The 22,582-nt window shown below is 37.0% G+C and overlaps 1 protein-coding gene across 1 annotated transcript; it reads right to left on the bottom strand.

Annotated features, from left to right (window-relative positions):
* Nucleotides 1–16,613: 16,613 nt before the first annotated feature.
* Nucleotides 16,614–20,939, bottom strand: LOC124822139 (F-box/LRR-repeat protein At3g26922-like). The gene is made up of 6 exons (XM_088112755.1): nucleotides 20,100–20,939; nucleotides 19,906–20,016; nucleotides 18,440–18,543; nucleotides 18,268–18,358; nucleotides 18,090–18,147; nucleotides 16,614–16,702 (listed from the first exon to the last, which is right to left on the bottom strand). The coding sequence occupies exons 1-6, from the start codon at nucleotides 20,937–20,939 to the stop codon at nucleotides 16,614–16,616; spliced, it is 1,293 nt and encodes a 430-aa protein (XP_087968881.1).
* Nucleotides 20,940–22,582: the final 1,643 nt, after the last annotated feature.

The following is a 22,582-nucleotide window of genomic DNA, read 5'->3' as shown; positions in this document are numbered from 1 at the left end:
GAAAGCAGCAACAAAATAATAATTTATATAAAATTGTTTTTAGTTTCTATTCTTTATTGTCTTTTAAAAGTTTTGATGTTCATGAAATTCAAGAGAACAATTACCTCGATGGATTTGACTAATTATAATATTTTGGAAAAAAACATATAATATTTTGTCTTGTCCTCAAACATTTTCTATAAGACTGTGTATCAATCTAGACTGTTTTTTTTTTCCTCATCTACAGTTTTATTTTATATTTTTATTTTTTATTATAAAAATTGTTTGACTTTATCAATTTCATATCTATCTTTCATTATTTTATTATTATTTATATTTGATTTTTTTTTTCTAACGGAACAAATCACAATCACATTTGTACAGAGTATTCGAAAAATATACATGTTTTCAGAAAACTCACATTTTTAAGTCATGCACTCAAATAATGTAATTCGAAAACACATTGATGTCATTAATAAAAATTTCTAAACCTCACACACCCTATGTATCATTTTCCTTATTTCACAACACTTCTTTCTAATGCAAATAGTATGTTGTATTTATAAACTTCTTGAACTAATTAATCATATTCAATTTTTTCCTAGTTACTTTACTTTTCTTCTTCAATTTTTTTCATTTAGAAAAGCTACGGTGATCTTCTAATGATATAATCTAATCATTTTTGGTTGTTTTACTAAAAACTAAAATGAAAGATATTCATTTGTATATTATAAACTTATTATTCATTCTAATACATAAAAACGATTATCAAAATTTTAAAATAAAGTTATAAGAAAATATGTGTAACATTCCAAAATATAGCATGTAACTATATAATAGTCAGCACATATTTAATATGATAGATCAGTTGACACGATGGATAAGAAGTATAAAATCATCTTCCAAAGAAAACTATAATAATAACCTTATACATAAAGAGTAATAATATCAAAACTATATACAACACTAGGGTATCTAAAGTCCATCAAGAAACAAAAACAGTCTAAGAACACTACATATCTGAAGTCTTTCCGCCTAAAGCTTGCTCAACGGATACATCCTCTAGCTCTGCTCACACCCACTAGATGATCATCGCCAAAGAAATACATGTTGTAAAAGCTAACAATAAAGAACAAAGATCATGAACAAAAGATTTCCTAAGGCGTGTAGATCATTGTCCTTAAGGACTTATCCACATTGTATTGCGTAAGCTCCCCATGATACAATATGAACTTCTTAGAATTTCTGAGGATCTTAGAACTAGCAAGGATCTCTATAAAAAGAATAAAATAAACCCATAATATTTGTAGGGAAAGAAGAAAAGAGAAAGAAATAGAGAAGAGTTTCTGATCATGATTTTCAGAATGGATGGGAGGCTATATTTATAGAGCTGGGAGAGAGCCAACGTGCCCACTAAAGAAGGAAAATATCCCGTAAAATAAAGAGAACGTTGAAACTAAAATATAAATGTATGCAACGTGCCTTGTGGGGAAATCATTAAGCAAACGTTAGAAGCACACTAGGCTTGCGGAAGACGTGGAAGCTCGAGACTTTCGGAAGGCTATTGTGCATATCACAGTTTGGTCAAAGCCCATAAAAATCTTCCGCATTTTACTAAACATATCTTTTGCAATTTTATATTAAAAATAATAACAATCCCCCACATATTGTAAAAGATAAGAAACAATGATTAAAAGAAACAAAGAAGAAAAATCTTGGGTTTTATAAGATGAATGCATCAGAGCTGGTATAGCAAGCTATATGAACCAGTCCTAGATTGAGAAACTTAACACACAGTATAGTTGGTATAACAAGCTATATGAACCAAAAATACTTGAGTGTGTTAGAGGTTTATCAATCACAATACACCCCACAATTCTTGCTGTTATCGCTGTGATGCGCTTACTAGGCCATGCACGTGCCCGATATTCATGAGTGCTCTAGATATCATGCCAAGATCTCATGCAAGTGGCCCCACTTGACACTCATATAGGTGATTTCATCAAGTGTATGCTGCAAATCATACACCACCCATAAGGGATATGAAGATCATTAAAAACTTTGTTTAATTACAAAGTTTAACCTCTCAATAATGCAGTCTTTAACACTTTCACACACACCATAGGAATGAACATATTTTATTTAAAATCAAATTAGTGCTATCAGAACTAACAAGTGACTTGTTTTTACCCATATGAATCTTATTCATGGGAGCTCCAATCACAAAGGTTGGGTTACCATCACTTGTTTGTTTGCTAGTGGCTTAAGTCTCATTCCCCTCGATGTTTCTAAAATTATATTTCTTCCCAAGGGTTTTGTTAGAGGATATGCTAGATTCTGTTCTGACTTCACATAGTCGATGGAAATAGTCCCACTCTTTAGCAGTTGCTTCACCAAATTGTGTCTCAATTGGATATGTGTATTCTTTTCATTGTAATTCTTGTTTTTAGCTATAGATATTGCCGATTGGCAATCACAGTGTGTTGACACCGATGGGGTTGGTTTCATCCGTAGTGGAATGTTTGCTAAGAAGTTTTTCAACCACTCAGCCTCACTATCAGCCATCTCAAGAGCACAAACTCAGATTCCATTGTTGATCTTGTAATAATTGTTTGTCTAGCTGATCTCCATGTAATCACACCACCCCCAAGTGTGAATACATAACCACTAGTGGATTTTGTCTCATCTGAATCAGAGATCTAGTTAGCATCACTGTATCCTTCTAGTACAGTGGGAAATCCACTATATTCAATGGCATAATCCATTGAACCTCATAAGTATCTCATAAGCCTGGAAAGTGCATCCCAATGTTCTTGATTTGGACATTGAGTGTACCTACTCAATCTACCTACTACATAAGCAATATCAGGTCTAGAAAAGTTCATCAAGTGTAGTAAGCTCCCAATTATCTGGGCATACTGAGGCTGAGATAACAGTTCTCCTATATTTTTCATTAATTTAGAGTTAGCATCATAAGGGGTACTCACGGGTTTGAAATCATAATACCCAAACTTCTTAAGAAGTTTCTCAATGTATTTTTCTTGGGATAGTAATATACTATATCCCTTCCTTATGATTCTAACACCTACACTTACATTGGCTTCACCCATGTCTTTCATTTCAATGTTTGATCCTAGAAACAATTTAGTTCTAGCAACAATCTCATTGCATGTACCAAAAATTAACATGTCATCCACGTACAAACATATAATGACACAATCACCATTTTCAAATTTAGAGTACATACATTTATCAAAATCATTAGGTGAAAAATCAAATTTATTTCTTCAAGTAATTAAGTAAAATTACCTACACCCCCACAATTTTAAAATATTTAAGATTGGTAAATGAGAAAATACGTGATTGTACTTTTCTCTTTGTAGGTAAAGTATATGAAAATTTACTCAAGTACCTCATCTTCTTGTTTCTTTTCCTTTATCTGGAGAGAAAATCGTTTCCACCTTTCCTCAAACATTACAAAGGCCATGACACATAAACGTTAGAGTTCATCATCCTAACTTCAACGAACTCTAAGTTGTCGCCTCATCTCCCTCTTCTTCATCCTCATCCGCGACATCTACAAATGTGATCAGAAGCCACCATTGCTACGAGCACCTTACTAGCCTCCGGAAGTTCTATCTAGAGAAGACCTCGACTTTTGATACGTCCAGAAATGGTTTCGCAAATACCGTATGAGTTCTGGAAACAAAGATTTGATCCTCTGGGATTCAGTTGTTGATGTCAGCCATAAGTCCTTAAGATTGTTGTAAAAGCTGACAATAAAGAACAAAGATCACGAACAAAGGATTTCCTGAGGCGTGTAAATCACTGTCCTTAAGGATTTATCCGCGATGTATTGCGCAAGCCCCTAGGATACAACAGGAACTTCTTAGAATTTCTGAGGATCTCAGAACTAGAAAGAATCTCTATAAAGAGAATAAAATAAACCCAGAATATTTGTAGGGAAAGAAGAAAAGAGAAAGAATGAGATTAATAGAAGAGAGAATTAGAGAAGAGTTTCTGATCATGATTTTCAGAATGGATGAGAGACTATATTTATAGAGCTGGAAGAGAGCCAACGTGCCCACTAAACCAGGAAAATGTCCTGTAAAATAAAGAGAACGGTTAAACTAAAATATAAATGTTGGCAGCGTGCCTTGCGGGAAAATCTTTAACCAAACGTTGGAAGCACACTAGGCTTCCAGAAGATGTGGAAGCTCAAGACTTGCGGAAGGCTACTATGCATATCACGGTTTGGTCAAAACCCATAAAAATCTTCCGCAGTTACGAAACATATCTTTTGCAATTTTATATTCAAAAATAAAAACAATACACAAAGAACAAACAACAAAGAAACATGCAAGAAGGGTAAACTAGTTGAAAAAGAATAATTCATAATAATACAAACATAATATACAAGTTCAAACACACCATAGATTTCTCATTCTTTCTCTTCCCACATATTGACTCAAGCTTGGCCAAACCTTTTAACATATAGTATAATTGTCGAGCCACGAATAGTTCTGCACCTGTGTGGTGGAACAACTGACCCACTCAAAGCTACCACACAGGGTTAGTCCTTAAAACTCCCTTTGCCACCGTGAAGAAAGGCCTCTAAGCTAGGATCTCCTCCTCCTCTCACGACATGACTCATCACTCTCTATTTGAGCCCAAATGATCATTAGAGGTTCAGGATAACCATCGTATCGGCTTCTTACAACTTATACTAGTCTCTCTTGAAATCATAACAAGAAATTCCTCTTTGGAATTCTTTTCACAACCTTGAAACACATACTTTCACATTGATACTCATACACATTCACACATCATCCGAAATTGAATCAATACATAACTCAAACCCATCAAGAACAAAGAAGAAAAGAATACATCACAACTAGAACCAGTCGCTCAACGAGCCTCCTAGCTTAGCGACCCTACTTATACTCGTTGTGCGAATCCACAAACAATACTGCCAGACTCTAAACCACTCGCTCAATGACCTAGTTCTTTGATTGAATAAAACTCACAATAATACCAGACCCCAACCTCTCGCTCAGCGATAGAACTCGCTTAGCGACCCTGCTCGCCGAGCGAATAAAACTCTCAATGATCCCAAACCTTAACCTCTCACTCAACGACTCTGTTTGCTGTGCGAATACCAGAACAGTGTGCCAGACTCTACAACCACTCGCTGAGCGACTCTACTCGCTCAACGAGTCTGCATAATTCTGTAGCACAAAACTGTAGAATTATGAACCTACACCAAAACTTACCAATTTGAAATATTTTCTTCAACTTCTAATCCTCCTAGATTGTGTTACATACCTAATTACACTTAAGAAACTATGTTTAAACACTCATAATCCCATTCTAAAGTGATTGTGTTCAAGATTTCACTCTAACAATTTTATAAATTTCAACTTATGGACCCAAAATGAATTGAACCATTTTCAGCTCAAAAGTAAGCAATTTAGAGATCAAGACAAGTCACAAATGACCTCATTATAGACCCCAACCACTGAGATTAGTCTCAACACACTCCCATCAAAATATCACTACTCAAGTTCACAATTTTTCACCTAAAATTCTTTTAAATAACCACCAAACTACAACTCTCACATTTCCAAACAGATTTCTCTCTACTATAATACTTTTATACCACCATCCTTCACCAATTCAACAACACAGACAAGTCAACAATGTCATATAACCACAATTCATATTATCATTTTTCTTTAATCAATCATACATACCACAACAACACACCAATCAAGCATGAAAGTTAACATACATTCAATTTTCATACTAACAAATACTTTATAACTCAAATTAAACTAAAACACCAGCTTCCCTTACCTCTAATTTGACTGCCCAAAACTCAAAAACGCTCCGCTGATTGTTTGTGATGCAAGGAATTTATAAAACACAAATTAATGATTATAAACCAACCTTAGAACCTTAAATGGATCAAGAAACAAGAAAGAGATTCTCGATCCATGCCAAACAGAATAGTTCAGTACTCTCAGTTGGGTAGTGTGAAGGTGTTCAGTCTCCAACATTCACATGTTCTCTTTATTCTGTGAATGAAAATATAATTGATGAATGACAAATTATGTTTAATATGAGAATTTTGGACTTATGTATAGTGTGGAAGAGAATTCCAAGACGTAATGTCTCGTGTATGGTTATGAAATTGTAAAGTATGAATATGGATATGCTAAGTTGGCGTTCATCCTGAAATTCTATGAGTATCATTTTCACATAGAGAGAGATATTTCATTTGTGAGAATAACAGGAGGTCCTACCACCTCAGGGTGTCGAGGTAGGTATTATGGGATTAACCTTGGGTAGTAGCTTGATTGGTGTCAGCTGCTACACTACCACAAGTGCAATGACGACTTTAGATACATATTCATACAATCTAGATGGTCAAGTCATAGTGTTCGATATATATATATATATATATATATATATATATATATATATATATATACACACACACACACACACACACACACATATGAGTGGTGGTGTTCGATCTGTATGTGACTAATTGTATTCAGTGATTGCATGATGTACCGTTCAGTTTCATACGTATTGATCTTGCAGGAATTGTGTATATGTGTTTCTAACTAAATTACATTAGATTACCCTACTTTCTTGTTTGTTTTGTTTTGTTCGTCCGGCTATCTTTTCTTTTGCAATGATCATCCTGTGGATATGAGCAGAAGACGATAAGTGTTCGGTGGAGCAAGCTTTGGAAGGTGAGGATCCTGTTGCTTAGGTTAAGACCGCTCGATCATTAGTTGTGGATAGTTTTAGATTGGGCCATTCGATCGATAGGTTTAGTCTTCCTTTTGTAAATCGATCGGTTTATACAGGCTGTTGTATCACCGTTCAGTTTATGGTTATATTTTGGTATCAGACTTATGTTACTTTGTAAAGTTTTTAAGTTTTATGGTTATTTTGGATAACTGTAAGGTTAAATACTTTACTAACTCTGTATGAACTGATCTATCTTATTATTATATGTGATTAATTTATGATATAATATTATACTATATTTTGGGTTGTTACAACATGTGATCATATCTAATATGAGTTTGCCTCGATTTAATATTGTTTTTGTAACTCCAATCAAAAGAGTGTTTTATTCTTAAATATATAGTGAGTTGCTGCATCTCAACGCATTTCGGGGAAAATTAACTAGTTGTGGGTTTAAGAGTGACATTCCATCCCTAACCACAACTCATTCATTGATTCTTAAATATCAGTCAATTTGAATCTTTACTTAGTTTCACCTAAACTTCATCTTGGTTATGGATAAATTATCTAGGTCCATAAAAAGTGACAATTGTCATATGAAGATTCGTTTTTGCTACGGTTCCAATGTTTTCCTTTAACCAAGAAAGAATATTTTTTAGTTAAAAAAATTATTTTCTTAACTTGCATTTTATATTTATAATATGATTTGTTAAGAGATAAAATATTTTAATAATTTTTTAAATCATTTATATAAATTTCTAATTTAAATAAAAATAATAATAAAATTTTAAATTACTTATTTAAATTAAGAATTTAAAATTAAAAATATAGTTGATAATTAAAATAAAGTTTAATCATTCTGGATATCTTTATTTGGGTTAAGAATCTCATATAAGTTCCTTAGTTTTTTTTTTCCGTCTAAATGGTCCTTATTTTTGCAAAATTGCTCAAATTAGATCATTCTCGTTAAATTAGGCTAACGACGTTAGACAAACGTTGACGTGAGATACATATGTTGGTGTTTTAAATGATGTGGCAAACTGTGACGTGGATTTTTGCTTTTTTGAAATTAAAGAAATTGAAAAAAGTTAATCTCATAAATTGTGACAATCTTAGGAATTACATACAAATATATTGAAATAACATTACTTACGACCATTTTACATATGGATTTTTGTTCGTATATAATCCGTATGTAACACTACTTTAGATATGGATTTTGGAGTTTACATACAAATTTTGACAGTATGTAACTACGATTCTTCTTGTAGTGAGAGTCATAACGACTATAAATAAACTAAAAAAAACCATCTTTGTCACGAGGGAAAAAAACATATTTTGACAGGTCAAATTCAATGGTGACAGAAGGAAGGTAAGAAAAGACAGCAACAGAAGAAACTACTAATGAATATGATAGAGAAACCATAAAAATCCAAGATTCTCCAATCTAAGACATTGGAAATAGGAAAAAGAGTGACATCGACTTTTTGAATAGCTGTTTGAGAGGAGACTGGAAATGCATAACGAACTTGAAAGAGGAAAAAGAGCGACCTTGACGCTCTGAATCGTTGTCTAAGAGGAGACGAGACGTGTCACATGCATGACAAAAAAAGGAGTAAATCCATAACTTTGAAAGGTGCTAAGAATGCATAGGAACTTCGATCAAGGCATCGGACGACACGGGCTGACCGAGACGATCAAAACCATGTGATCGTCAATCAAAACTAAAACTCCGATAATGGTAACGGTAGACGACGATGTCACCGAAAACAATAAACAACGCCATTGGCGGGTGTAGTGGTAGAGACAACAAAATATTTTTCTAAAAAAAATCTTAGTCTCTAGATACCATGTTGAATATAGCGAAAACTATGTGTAGGATTTATCTGTAAATATACACATATGATACTCTATTTATAATAAAAAAAATATGGACTAGAATCAAAATAAAAACAAAAATTAATAATGAACTAAAAATAAAATATAAAAGTAATATATCTAACATTTATAAAATCAATTTTGCAAATATGAAAAACAAATTTCAATATGCAAAAAAGCTAAGATAAACCATGTGGAATATAGGGAATTTGGAATTCAACATATAAAAAAGAAAGAGATGAAAGCATTATTCCGCTTTGAAATACATCATTAGGCAAAGAAATTGTAGCTGTACCCATCTTTCAATTTTTTTTTATTCACATCCATCCCACCGTACTGATAACCTTGAGATTACATATAACTCTTTTCATTTATTATAAAGGCTTATAATAGCGGTTTTATTTCCTATTAAATAAAATAAAAAAGAGTTTTAAATAAACTAATAAAAAGTATATTTTTTACTATTTCAAAACAAAAAAAAAAATTAAAAATAAATTTGTAACATCCCAAAATATAGTGATAACCATAATCAGAATTAATTACATTAATCATTAAAACAATGCAGTCTTTACAAAAAGATACGAGGTCCAAAACGTCGAACGGCGTAAGATACAAAATGTAATGTAGCCGACGGTATACAAATTCTAAGACTAAACAAAAATACTAACAGCTACCACATGTCGAGCACTCTAGGGCTCGACCTTAATCCCTACTTCAACCGGTTCAACATCTTCCGAAATTTCTTCTGCCAGCGCCTCTTCCAGCAGCTCACTTCCATCTGCTCCCATCCACATGGATGATCATCGCAAGGACAAGACGGACGTACAAAGACAATCGACAACACAAAGAAGAGAACACAGGGTAAGCTTATGTAATTTAATTCATACATTAAAGTATCAATTCAATCCAGTCAAACATACCAGAATGATTCAACATAAATAAATAAACAAATATCCAACAACTATTTCTAGACGGACCGTCCGGACTGTATGATCTGTGTAGCTACAGGCGTCCTTGCACCCGAGTGGTGTAGTAACTGTATTACACTCGACAGCTGCCACTCGAGGTTAGTCCGTTTCTTACGTCGCCCATGTTAACTTATGGACTAAGGACCTCCTGCCATTCCCACACATGAACCACTCTCCTCTACGTGAAGACGAGTGTCACGGAATATCAGGATGGACCAAGCCAGCATTAGCATGCCCACAGTCATACTTTACCAAATTCCACATTCAACATGTGTGAGTCGTTCCTCCCTGGAACGCTCGTACAACAATCATAACCATTTAATCATCTCATATTATGTTCGTCATTCAAAACCTTTCACTTTTATTCTCATTTTTTTGTCTTTCAGTCCGAGTACGTAAATATTGAACTTTCAGCCCTTTTTATAACGAGGACGACCGAGAACGGGTGCTCGACACTGTCGGTCGACACAGATGAATGATCTGTATTAAGGAGGGTGCTCGACACTGTCGGTCGACACAGATGAATGATCCGTATTACGAAGGGTGCTCGACACTGTCGTCGATACAGATGGATGATCGGTATTATCAAGGGGCTCGACACTGTCGGTCGACACAGATGAAGGATCTGTATTACGAGGATGCTCGACATTGACGGTCGACACAGATGAATGATCTGTATTACGAGGATGCTCGACATTGACGGTCGACACAGATGAATGATCTGTATTACGAGGATGCTCGACATTGACGGTCGACACAGATGAATGATCTGTATTACGAGGATGCTCGACATTGACGGTCGACACAGATGAATGATCTGTATTACGAGGATGCTCGACATTGACGGTCGACACAGATGAAGGATCTGTATTTCAAGGATTTTTCAAGAAAAGAGTAAGAGTGCTTGGTGTAAGACCGAGCACTACCCAATACGATTACTATGTGTAAGATCGACACTGCTCATTTTGAGCTCTAAGTAAAAGACTTACATAACTCATGCTCGACCAGAATCCTTCCCAAAGGAAAGTATTCCATTTCAAAGAAGTTTACTGGAACACCAAACGGTCGAGAACCGTTTAATGTCGGACACACGATATCATAGGGAATTTGATATTCAAGTTTCACTTACGTTCACTACTTCTAAGCAGGTATATTTCATATTCACACGTATCACTCATATCATACATTTCAACCAACCTATACCATGTTCATGCAGTACAACAACGTTCGACCATGCATACTCAACCAATATACACTTCATACTTATGATCATATACCAACAATCAGATAACACAGTTCATACTTCATGCGACACACATAATGTTCATACAGTACAAGACAAACACACGAATTAAATTTAATAAGCTTCCCTTACCTGGATAGCAGTGTACTCCCGAAAAGTAAGGTTTTGTCCGACCTCTAACAGCGTCCTACCCTCAGGTTTCGCTCGACAACTTTCACTTAATCTAAAACACCAGAAATCAGAAACAACTCAGACCTATAACCCATGCATGCAACTGAATCTTAGTTTGCATGTACTACAGAACAAACGTTCAGATCGACGTCCAGAGTCGAGTGACTTACCGGTTACAGAACTAGAATCTGTTCGGGTCGGATTGAAGCTCACGGTGCCAGGAACGTTCCTACGGTTCTGAAACGTGATCGGAGAAGAAGGTGATGAGTTACAGTAAAGAGAAGGTGAGGGTTTCTAGAGAGAAGTTGGAGAGAACGAAAGGTTGGGTTCTGAGGAAGAAGATGAATGATGCAGGTGAGAGAGAGAGTTTTCAAAAATTCTAGTTGTGTTAAACTCACGTTCGTTCGAACGAACGTCTCCCAAGTTGACACCTGCACACCAACTCTGAAATGGGAAGCTTCTCCCGCGACAGGTTGCGTGTGTGCATGCAGGGTTTGGTACGTTTTTAATGTTTCAGAAAAAGTGATGGGTGCGGCTTTTCCGTGTACGACAGAGAGGGAGGGGATCAGATTAGGTAGTGGGTTTTACTGGCTGAGAAATGATGTGGCGTGCATTAATGGTGAGGATGTCAGAAATTATCTTTTGCTAAAAATCAAGGGTCTTACATTCTCCCTAACTACAAAAATTTTCGTCCTCGAAAATTAAAAACTTACCCGTAAACAAGTGTGGGTACAAGCCCTTCATGGCGCTCTCCACTTCCCACGTTGAGTCACCAGTACTTGCGTCCCATAACACTTTCACCATTCGAACAGCTTTCTTCTTGTAATATCTAGTATTGCTTTCTTCAATTCGCACAGGCTGCAACTCCAACGTTCGATCTGGACGCAATTGGACGTCTTCCAACTCCAACACATGAGAAGGATTAGCTATATACTTCCGGAGTTGGGAAACGTGGAAGACAGGATGAAGGTTTGACAACCGAGGAGGCAAGGCAAGTTCGTAGGCTACTGGTCCAATCTTCCTTAGTATTTGATAGGGTCCGACGAACTTCGGGGATAATTTCTTTGGTCGCATAGCTCTGCCGACTCCCGTGGTTGGATTCAGTCTAAGGAATACGTGATCGCCAGCTTGGAACTCTAACGGTCTTCTTCTCTTGTCGGCATAGGACTTCTGCCTGCTCCTCGACGTTTTCAACCTCTCTTGGATTAACTTCACTTTTTCTGTCGTCTGCTGGATAAGTTCGGGTCCAGTTAGCACGTTCTCTCCTTCCTTGAACCAACAAAGTGGCGTTCGACATTTTCTCCCATAAAGAGCTTCAAACGGTGCCATTCCAATGCTCGCCTGAAAACTCTTGTTGTACGTGAACTCCACTAGCGGCAGGACCTCATCCCAGGCGCCTAAGTGATCTAGAACACACGTCCTCAGTAAGTCTTCAAGTGTCTGGATGGTCCGTTCAGACTGGCCGTCCGTCTGAGGGTGATAAGCTGAACTCATCTGCAGTTTGCTTCCCAACTCGCCTTGTAACGATTGCCAAAACCGAGATGTGAATCTCGTGTCTCGGTCAGAAATTATGTTCGACGACACTCCATGCAGACGAACAATTTCCTGAATGTAGAGCTTGGCCAGATTGGTCATCGACATCTTCAAATTTACTGCCAGGAAATGGGCGCTCTTCGTCAGTCGATCCACGATCACCCAAATTGAGTCATGATTTCTGATCGTACGTGGTAGGTGAGTCACGAAGTCCATGGATATGCTATCCCACTTCCATTCGGGAATCTCCAGCTGCTGAAGTAAGCCGCCTGGTCGTTGGTGTTCAGCCTTTGCACGCTGGCAAGTTAAACATGATGCCACAAAACGAGCGACATCACTCTTCATTCCAGGCCACCAAAATGATTTCCGGAGGTCTTGATACATCTTGGTCATGCTAGGATGCATGCTAAGACGGCTGTGATGACCTTCCTCCAGAATAATTCTCTTCAGATCTCCATCATTCGGAATGCACGTCCGACCCTTATAACGTAAGAAACCGTCCGTTCCAGTGTTAAACTCTTTGGCCTGATCCGTACCGAGGGCATTAAATATCTTCACTAACTCTTCATCCTCTCGTTGCTTCGTTCTAATCCGCTCAAACACGTCGCTGGATATTCTAAGGTTACAACACTTGATACTGTTCGACTCCAACTCAAATTGTAACCTTAGATCTCTAAAGCTTTCCACCAAACTCAGCTCGCGCACCATCATGGACGACACATGCACCACTTTTCTGCTTAGAGCGTCTGCTACCACGTTCGCCTTTCCTGGATGGTAGAGTAGCTCGAAATCATAATCCTTTAAGAACTCAAGCCACCTCCTCTGCCTCATATTCAACTCCTTCTGATCAAAGAGGTACTTGAGACTCTTGTGATCACTGAAAACTTGGAACGTGGATCCATACAAGAAATGCCTCCAAATCTTCAGTGCAAACACGACTGCTGCCAACTCTAAGTCGTGGGTGGGGTAATTCTTCTCGTGAATTTTCAGTTGTCGAGAGGCGTACGCCACCGCTCGCCTTTCTTGCATAAGCACACAGCCCAACCCTTGATGGGACGCGTCACAGTATACTTCAAAGGGCTTGGACGTGTCCGGAATGATTAGTACTGGAGCGCTCGTCAACTTATTCTTCAACTCTTGAAAACGCTCTTCACACAAATCAGTCCACGCGAACGGTTGGTCCTTCCTGGTAAGCTGTGTCAGTGGCGCTACTATCTTAGAAAATCCTTCAATGAAGCGTCGATAGTAGCCCGCGAGACCAACAAAACTCCTTACTTTCATGACCGAACGCGGACTTTCCCATTCCGTAACTGCTCGTACCTTTGTCGGGTCCACAGAGATCCCTTCAGCTGACACAACGTGCCCCAAGAACTGCACGCTCTTCATCCAAAATTCACACTTTGATAACTTGGCGTACAGTTCCTTCTCCCTCAATACGCCAAGTACAACCCGCAAGTGTTCTTCATGCTCTTCATGGCTCTTGGAGTAAATCAGGATATCATCAATGAAGATCACTACGAACTTGTCCAGATATGGTCGGAATATCCTGTTCATGTAGTCCATGAAGATTGCTGGCGCGTTCGTCACACCAAACGGCATCACTACATACTCGTAGTGTCCGTAACGAGACCTGAAAGCAGTCTTCTGGATGTCGCTCTCCTTCACCCTGATCTGATGATATCCCGAACGCAAATCAATCTTAGAAAACACCGTCGCCCCATGCAGTTGATCCAATAAATCATCTATCCTAGGCAGCGGGTACTTATTCTTGATGGTCAGCTTGTTCAATTGCCTGTAGTCTATACATAACCGAGAGCTGCCATCCTTCTTCTTCACCAAGAGCATAGGCGCTCCCCATGGTGATACGCTCGGCCTGATAAAATTCTTCTCCATCAGCTCTTCAATCTGCTTTTTGAGTTCAACCAGCTCTGCAGGCGCCATTCGGTATGGTTGAACAGAGATGGGTGCTGCTGTCGTCACCAAGTCAATAGTGAATTCAATTTCACGAACCGGAGGCAGTCCCGGTATCTCGTCTGGAAAAACTTCAGGAAACTCTTCTATGACCGATCGTACTCCATACGGCTCATCTTGTGACGATCGTCCCCACTTCACTCCTTCCATTTCCTCATCTGAGTGCGTCATTATCAGGAAACAGTAGGCGCCCTCTACTATATCCTCCTTCAGCTGACCGAGCGTCACACCCAAATCTTCTTCGTCTTCTTCAGGAAAAATTAACTCCTTAGCTCCACAATCTATGAGAATGCGATTGGTATTCAGCCAATCCATTCCCAAAATTACCTCTAAGTCTTTTAGAGGCAAACATATGAGGTTCACCTTGTATCTATGCCCTTCTACCTCAATAGGACATCTAATACACACAGTAGATGTCCTGATCTCACCAGCTGCTGGGGTCGACACCACCAGATCAAACTGCATCTCGCTCTCAGCTATTCCCAAATTATCAACGCACGCCTTCGAGATGAAGGAGTGTGTCGCCCCCAAATCAAACAACACACAACATTGCTTTCCATAAATCAAGCAGGTACTGGTGATGAGCGTACCTGAACTCGCTGCTTCCGCTCCGGTAATGGCATACACACGCCCAACAGCTTGGGCTCGACCACCTCTCCCTTGCTGGTTCCTTCCAGCGTTCGACGGCCTCATTATAGCGCGTCCGCCCATATTGCATTCACTCTCCAGATGCCCATTTCTTCTACATCGGGTGCAGAATTTACCTCCCATCAGCTGTGGGCAGGAAGAACGGTAGTGTGGTCCTCCACACTGGAAACAAGTAACGTTCACTTGCCCAGACTGTCCGACAGGAACGATTGCCTGTGATCCACTTGCATGAGATGGTTGACTAGGACGAGCGTACGGAGTCCTGTTCCGGTTCAGATTGGGCCTCGACAGAACTGGCCCCCTTGACGCTTGTTGTTTCTTATGTCGTTCCACCTCAGCCATATTTTTCTCTAACACCTTGGCTCTCTCAACCATGGCTGGGAACGACCGAATGCACAAACTGGATATCAACACCTTAAGATCACTTCTTAGCCCGTTTTCAAACTTTCGGCACTGCCACTCCTCACTTGTCGCCATAGTATTGAACCTCACCAAGTGCTTGAACTTATTTGTATATTCTGAAACTAACATACCCCCTTGGACCAGCTGTAGAAATTCCACCTCTTTTGCAAACCGAACGCTGTCAGGGAAGTATTCTTCATAAAATTTACTTCTAAACACTTCCCAAGTGATTGGTTGTTGAGTGTCCGTCAGAATGGCTCTCGCGCTTGCCCACCAGTGGCTCGCTTCTCCAGTAAATAAATACTCCGCGTACGCCAACCTGTTCTCATCTGGACATCTCTTGGCGTTAAAAATCCTCTCTATATCCCTCAGCCACTGATCTGCCTCGTCAGGGAGGCACTTCCCACTGAATTTAGCCGGATGATGTTGGAGAAAACTCTCCAAGCTCCACTCAGCAGCAGGTTGGGCAGCGTTGGAAGAGGACGCTCCCGGCGTGCCTCTGGTGGCGGCAATGAGTTCCATTAATTGTCGCTGAGTAGCTTCGGAGTTATCGCGTGCGGCCTCAAGACTTCTTAAAGCAGCTGCGTTCTGCTCCATTAGTGTAGCATTTTGTTGTTGCAACCGTTCGATCACGGTTTCCAACAATCTGGCACTGTCGGTCGTATCCGATCCATTGGGTGGTGGAGGAGGAGGAAGTCTAGGCGCCATTTGTTCTCTGGACACAGAGAAAAACGAGCGTTAGTTCTGTCCAAGAGTTAAAATGATAATAACTCATTAAACATATAAAAGCACACAGCAAAACACAGTGCACTCATAACCCTACAGTGTCCTTTAAAAGAACAAAACTGCTCTGATACCACTAATGTAACATCCCAAAATATAGTGATAACCATAATCAGAATTAATTACATTAATCATTAAAACAGTGCAGTCTTTACAAAAAGATACGAGGTCCAAAACGTCGAACGGCTTAAGATACAAAATGTAATGTAGCCGACGGTATACAAATTCTAAGACTAAACAAAAATACTAACAGCTACCACATGTCGAGCACTCTAGGGCTCGACCTTAATCCCTACTTCAACCGGTTCAACATCTTCCGAAATTTCTTCTGCCAGCGCCTCTTCTAGCAGCTCACTTCCATCTGCTCCCATCCACATGGATGATCATCGCAAGGACAAGACGGACGTACAAAGACAATCGACAACACAAAGAAGAGAACACAGGGTAAGCTTATGTAATTTAATTCATACATTAAAGTATCAATTCAATCCAGTCAAACATACCAGAATGATTCAACATAAATAAATAAACAAATATCCAACAACTATTTCTAGACGGACCGTCCGGACTGTATGATCTGTGTAGCTACAGGCGTCCTTGCACCCGAGTGGTGTAGTAACTGTATTACACTCGATAGCTGCCACTCGAGGTTAGTCCGTTTCTTACGTCGCCCATGTTAACTTATGGACTAAGGACCTCCTGCCATTCCCACACATGAACCACTCTCCTCTACGTGAAGATGAGTGTCACGGAATATCAGGATGGACCAAGCCAGCATTAGCATGCCCACAGTCATACTTTACCAAATTCCACATTCAACATGTGTGAGTCGTTCCTCCCTGGAACGCTCGTACAACAATCATAACCATTTAATCATCTCATATTATGTTCGTCATTCAAAACCTTTCACTTTTATTCTCATTTTTTTGTCTTTCAGTCCGAGTACGTAAATATTGAACTTTCAACCCTTTTTATAACGAGGACGACCGAGAACGGGTGCTCGACACTGTCGGTCGACACAGATGAATGATCTGTATTAAGGAGGGTGCTCGACACTGTCGGTCGACACAGATGAATGATCCGTATTACGAAGGGTGCTCGACACTGTCGTCGATACAGATGGATGATCGGTATTATCAAGGGGCTCGACACTGTCGGTCGACACAGATGAAGGATCTGTATTACGAGGATGCTCGACATTGACGGTCGACACAGATGAATGATCTGTATTACGAGGATGCTCGACATTGACGGTCGACACAGATGAATGATCTGTATTACGAGGATGCTCGACATTGACGGTCGACACAGATGAATGATCTGTATTACGAGGATGCTCGACATTGACGGTCGACACAGATGAATGATCTGTATTACGAGGATGCTCGACATTGACGGTCGACACAGATGAAGGATCTGTATTTCAAGGATTTTTCAAGAAAAGAGTAAGAGTGCTTGGTGTAAGACCGAGCACTACCCAATACGATTACTATGTGTAAGATCGACACTGCTCATTTTGAGCTCTAAGTAAAAGACTTACATAACTCATGCTCGACCAGAATCCTTCCCAAAGGAAAGTATTCCATTTCAAAGAAGTTTACTGGAACACCAAACGGTCGAGAACCGTTTAATGTCGGACACACGATATCATAGGGAATTTGATATTCAAGTTTCACTTACGTTCACTACTTCTAAGCAGGTATATTTCATATTCACACGTATCACTCATATCATACATTTCAACCAACCTATACCATGTTCATGCAGTACAACAACGTTCGACCATGCATACTCAACCAATATACACTTCATACTTATGATCATATACCAACAATCAGATAACACAGTTCATACTTCATGCGACACACATAATGTTCATACAGTACAAGACAAACACACGAATTAAATTTAATAAGCTTCCCTTACCTGGATAGCAGTGTACTCCCGAAAAGTAAGGTTTTGTCCGACCTCTAACAGCGTCCTACCCTCAGGTTTCGCTCGACAACTTTCACTTAATCTAAAACACCAGAAATCAGAAACAACTCAGACCTATAACCCATGCATGCAACTGAATCTTAGTTTGCATGTACTACAGAACAAACGTTCAGATCGACGTCCAGAGTCGAGTGACTTACCGGTTACAGAACTAGAATCTGTTCGGGTCGGATTGAAGCTCACGGTGCCAGGAACGTTCCTACGGTTCTGAAACGTGATCGGAGAAGAAGGTGATGAGTTACAGTAAAGAGAAGGTGAGGGTTTCTAGAGAGAAGTTGGAGAGAACGAAAGGTTGGGTTCTGAGGAAGAAGATGAATGATGCAGGTGAGAGAGAGAGTTTTCAAAAATTCTAGTTGTGTTAAACTCACGTTCGTTCGAACGTCTCCCAAGTTGACACCTGCACACCAACTCTGAAATGGGAAGCTTCTCCCGCGACAGGTTGCGTGTGTGCATGCAGGGTTTGGTACGTTTTTAATGTTTCAGAAAAAATGATGGGCGCGGCTTTTTCGTGTACGACAGAGAGGGAGGGGATCAGATTAGGTAGTGGGTTTTACTGGCTGAGAAATGATGTGGCGTGCATTAATGGTGAGGATGTCAGAAATTATCTTTTGCTAAAAATCAAGGGTCTTACAAAATTTATAGTTTAATATTGAAAGGTGAAATTAAAAAAAACAGAATAAGTAAATATCAAATTAATCAAATTTTGTTGAAGAGGTTAGTTTGCCTATCACTTCTTATTAAAATAATAATTAAAAAATGTGTAAATATTTTGAATATTCAAAATAATTAATATTTTTATTTTTATTTTTATTTTGAAATTTTAAAATTTTACGTATTTAAATTAAATAATCATAAAATATTTTGAGTTCTATAAGGAGAGGTATAAATGAGATGAAAAGAGTTAGAGAAAGTTGGATATGAAATAAGACATAATTTCTTGTGAAAACTCACCAATAAAAAATTGCATGTGTTTTCCTAGTACTTAGAAGACATATTTGAAGACATTAAAAAAAATTATATTAAAATTTGTCAAATTTGTTTTGAACGAGTATATGTTAATCTTGGAACGATGGTAAGTGGCAAAAAAATATATTTTCTATAATATGAGTATTTCACTTTTAATAGATTAAAATTGAAAATAAATTTATTGATAAAATTAACTAGTTTATAAGAAAAAAAAAGTAAAAAGCATTTGCAAACTAAATTTTTAGGTCATTCAACCTTAGATATATACATAAACTTATAGATTATCTCCTCCAGCAAGTTATTATCGGTTATAAAAAAATTAATATTTCCACTTACTCTTATTCATAAGAAAATATTAAAAAAATATAACTTAATAAATCGTATTTACTAACAAGAATCCTTTAAAATGAAATTAAAAACTGAAAAAGATGTTCAAATAATACTTGAAAGGCAAATTCTCCAAAATACAACATCAATTTTAATGAGAAAAAATTAGATTAAAAAAGAAACACAAAACTAACTAAAAGCATATATATAACATCTAATTCATCTGTTTATAACATCAACTCTAACTAATGGAGAGTTCTTATGTAAATACTGTACCATCGTGTTTACAGCTTCATCAGACGTTACACTATCCTTTATCACTTTTAATGACTCTAACTTTGGAAAAAAAGCAATTTGAGTTTCCACTAAATTATGCTTTGACAGAACCTACAAATCATACATTGAATTCATATTACAATGGATATCTAGAAGCATTATTAGAACCAAAAAAACATAAACAAATGTAACACCTCTAAAATAAATGTAACTGCAGCATCAGGGAGAGTTAGTTCTTTTACATTAGAAAACTGCTTCAACCAAGATCCAACTTTAATATTTTCTGCTGAAAGATTGCAGAAATAGCTTTGACCAGTCATAGTTAGAAAACTAAGAATTGGAGTGGAAAGAAAAAATTTGTAAGGTTTTCTGTTCATATGGTGAAGACTCAGAGTGGAAAGATTAGAATTAGATATCAACAGTTCTTCGGTATCAAATAAAGAACAATCTTTCAGGATCAAAGTATGCAGCAAGTTATAACATGAAAAGGGTTCAGCATAATCACCATAACTTGCACTGAAACAAAGATTTTCAAGGTGCAACACTTTTAAAGCTGGCAAAAGGAGAGAGTTTGGAAATTTCAACACAGGATGACAAAAGTGCTTATGGGTAAGATGAAGATAAACCAAAGATGAACATGGGAGGTTGAAGGAAGGAAATTTAGAATCTAACATGTAGAAACAAAAATGCAGTGCCATCTGCTGAACATGATGCAATGCAGCATATGTGATGATCCTGTTCAGCTTCTTGACCTGAGAGGAACGGTGTAGAACAATATCAACTCTGGAGAAAGAAATTGAACCATCTCGACTAGAAAGAAATTGAGACACAAAGTTGTTAAAATCAATGACTCTTCTAAAGTTGGACTTAATAGAAAAACTAGCCATACGCTTCCAAAGTTCTTTCCATTGTTTTGACAAGACACAAGTCTGCACTGCATACCTTGCGTCCATGGATTCCATTATGTGGAACAAAATGCTTAAAGGTAAGTCACTGATTTTGTCTATTGACTCTTCCTTCTTCGCCACTAACATCTGCATAACCTAATACAAAGTACAAATAGTTTAGGTTCAAAAATATATTTTGATGACAATATAGTACAAAATTGGTTACACCATGACATTATCATAGAATGAGTTTGCTATTGAAATAGCAACAAACATGAATATGAATGTAAGATTGGAAAATACCAAATAGTGTGATAAAATTGAAGAAGAAAACTTGGAGAAAGAAGGAAGGATGGGAAAGCAATGCAAATTGGAGCACTAATAATCAAGAGTGTCTGTACAAATATATATATATATATTTGCATTCAAAAGTTCATAGATCCAAGTAAATCTTGCTTAAAAAAACTAAATAAACAAAAATTTTAAAGAAGAAATCCAATGTTGCATCTAATTGTATCACATATAAAATACCAACAAAATTAATATAATTAAAAATTTGTTTTTACATTTAAAAATATTCTTTATTTAAATAAAAAAATATTACATTACCATAAAAAATTGAATGATAGATCTAATAGTTTTTTTTTTTCGTTTTTAAAACATTATTTTTAAAAAACCTAATGTGTTTCGTTTTCCTCTAAGTAAAACCTAACAAAATATTAATTATTAACACGTAACAAAGTTGTAGTAAAATGAGCAAATAAAAAAACATAGAAGATACCATTAAAACAAAAACCAAAAAATAACTAAGTTTATATGAGTTGTGTTGATCACTTTGGTCTGTTATCAAATCTTTTACATCTATGAATATAACAAATTATAGCAAGCATAAATAACAACTTTTTGAAACACACATAAATGTAACAAATTAGAAAACACAAATAACACCCTTTTTTTTTAACATATGACGTTCTCTTATGTTTTCTCAAAAAGAAGTTTAGAAAAGACATTGTTTCAAATATCTAAAAGAGAAAATAAACCTATTTTGAGGCGTCAACTTCAAATTAGTTTTTTAAAAGTAAAAGTAAAAAACTTTTTCTCACTTCCGGTGAGAAGCCAAAATCTCTTCCCATTTTAGTCTTCTGTTGTTGCTTCAAAATTTCCTTCTCTTTATAAAATTCCGCTCAAATTTCATTTTTTTTTTGAATTCTTTTATCAGAGATCTCCTATCACTATCATTCTACTCTTTTATTTAACTTTCATTAGGTTTCAATTCTAGTTTTTTTATTTCAATTGTTTTTATTATTCGCAAAAAGGAAAATAAATTTAAATATGAACTTATAAATAGCAAACTGTTAACTAAAGAATTTATTTCTCTCAATATATTTAAAAATAATTAAAAAAATTGTAATCATAGAAAATATCTTTTTTTAACAAACCTTTCGTATTTCTTTTCTTAACCTGCATTTTATATTTAGAATATGATTTGTTATGAGATAAAATCATTTGAATAATTTTTTTAAATAATTTATCTAAATTTATAATTTAAATAAAGAATTGATTAAACTTTTGAATTATTTATGTTAGATATATTATCTTATCCTTTTTATATCTTTTATTTTTATTTATTTTGTTATTATTTCTTATTTGTATTTTGGACTTAGTTCATATTTGGTTTAAACCCTCATTTGGTCCTTGTATTTGTGTGTCAATCTCAAGTGGGTCATCATTTTTTTTTTCCGGTCTCAATCGGGTTCATAAACTTGTAAAAATGAGCCAATTAAGCCCTC

This window comes from Vigna umbellata, chromosome 4 (genome assembly GCF_029865625.1).
Source record: "Vigna umbellata cultivar VRB3 chromosome 4, Vumbellata_1.0, whole genome shotgun sequence".
Lineage (NCBI taxonomy): Eukaryota > Viridiplantae > Streptophyta > Magnoliopsida > Fabales > Fabaceae > Vigna > Vigna umbellata.
This window is presented reverse-complemented; position numbering and strand designations above follow the sequence as displayed.

What these genes read in the sequence shown, in the direction of transcription:
- LOC124822139 (XM_088112755.1), bottom strand. Translation starts at nt 20,939, where the DNA reads ATGTTAGTGGCGAAGAAGGAAGAGTCAATAGACAAAATCAGTGACTTA. An exon ending in CAGTTACATTTATTTTAGAG is followed by an intron (nt 20,017 to 20,099) that starts GTGTTACATTTG and finishes TATGATTTGTAG; the next exon opens with GTTCTGTCAAAGCATAATTT. An exon ending in ACTGCATGAACATGGTATAG is followed by an intron (nt 16,703 to 18,089) that starts GTTGGTTGAAAT and finishes GGATGGGAGCAG; the next exon opens with ATGGAAGTGAGCTGCTAGAA.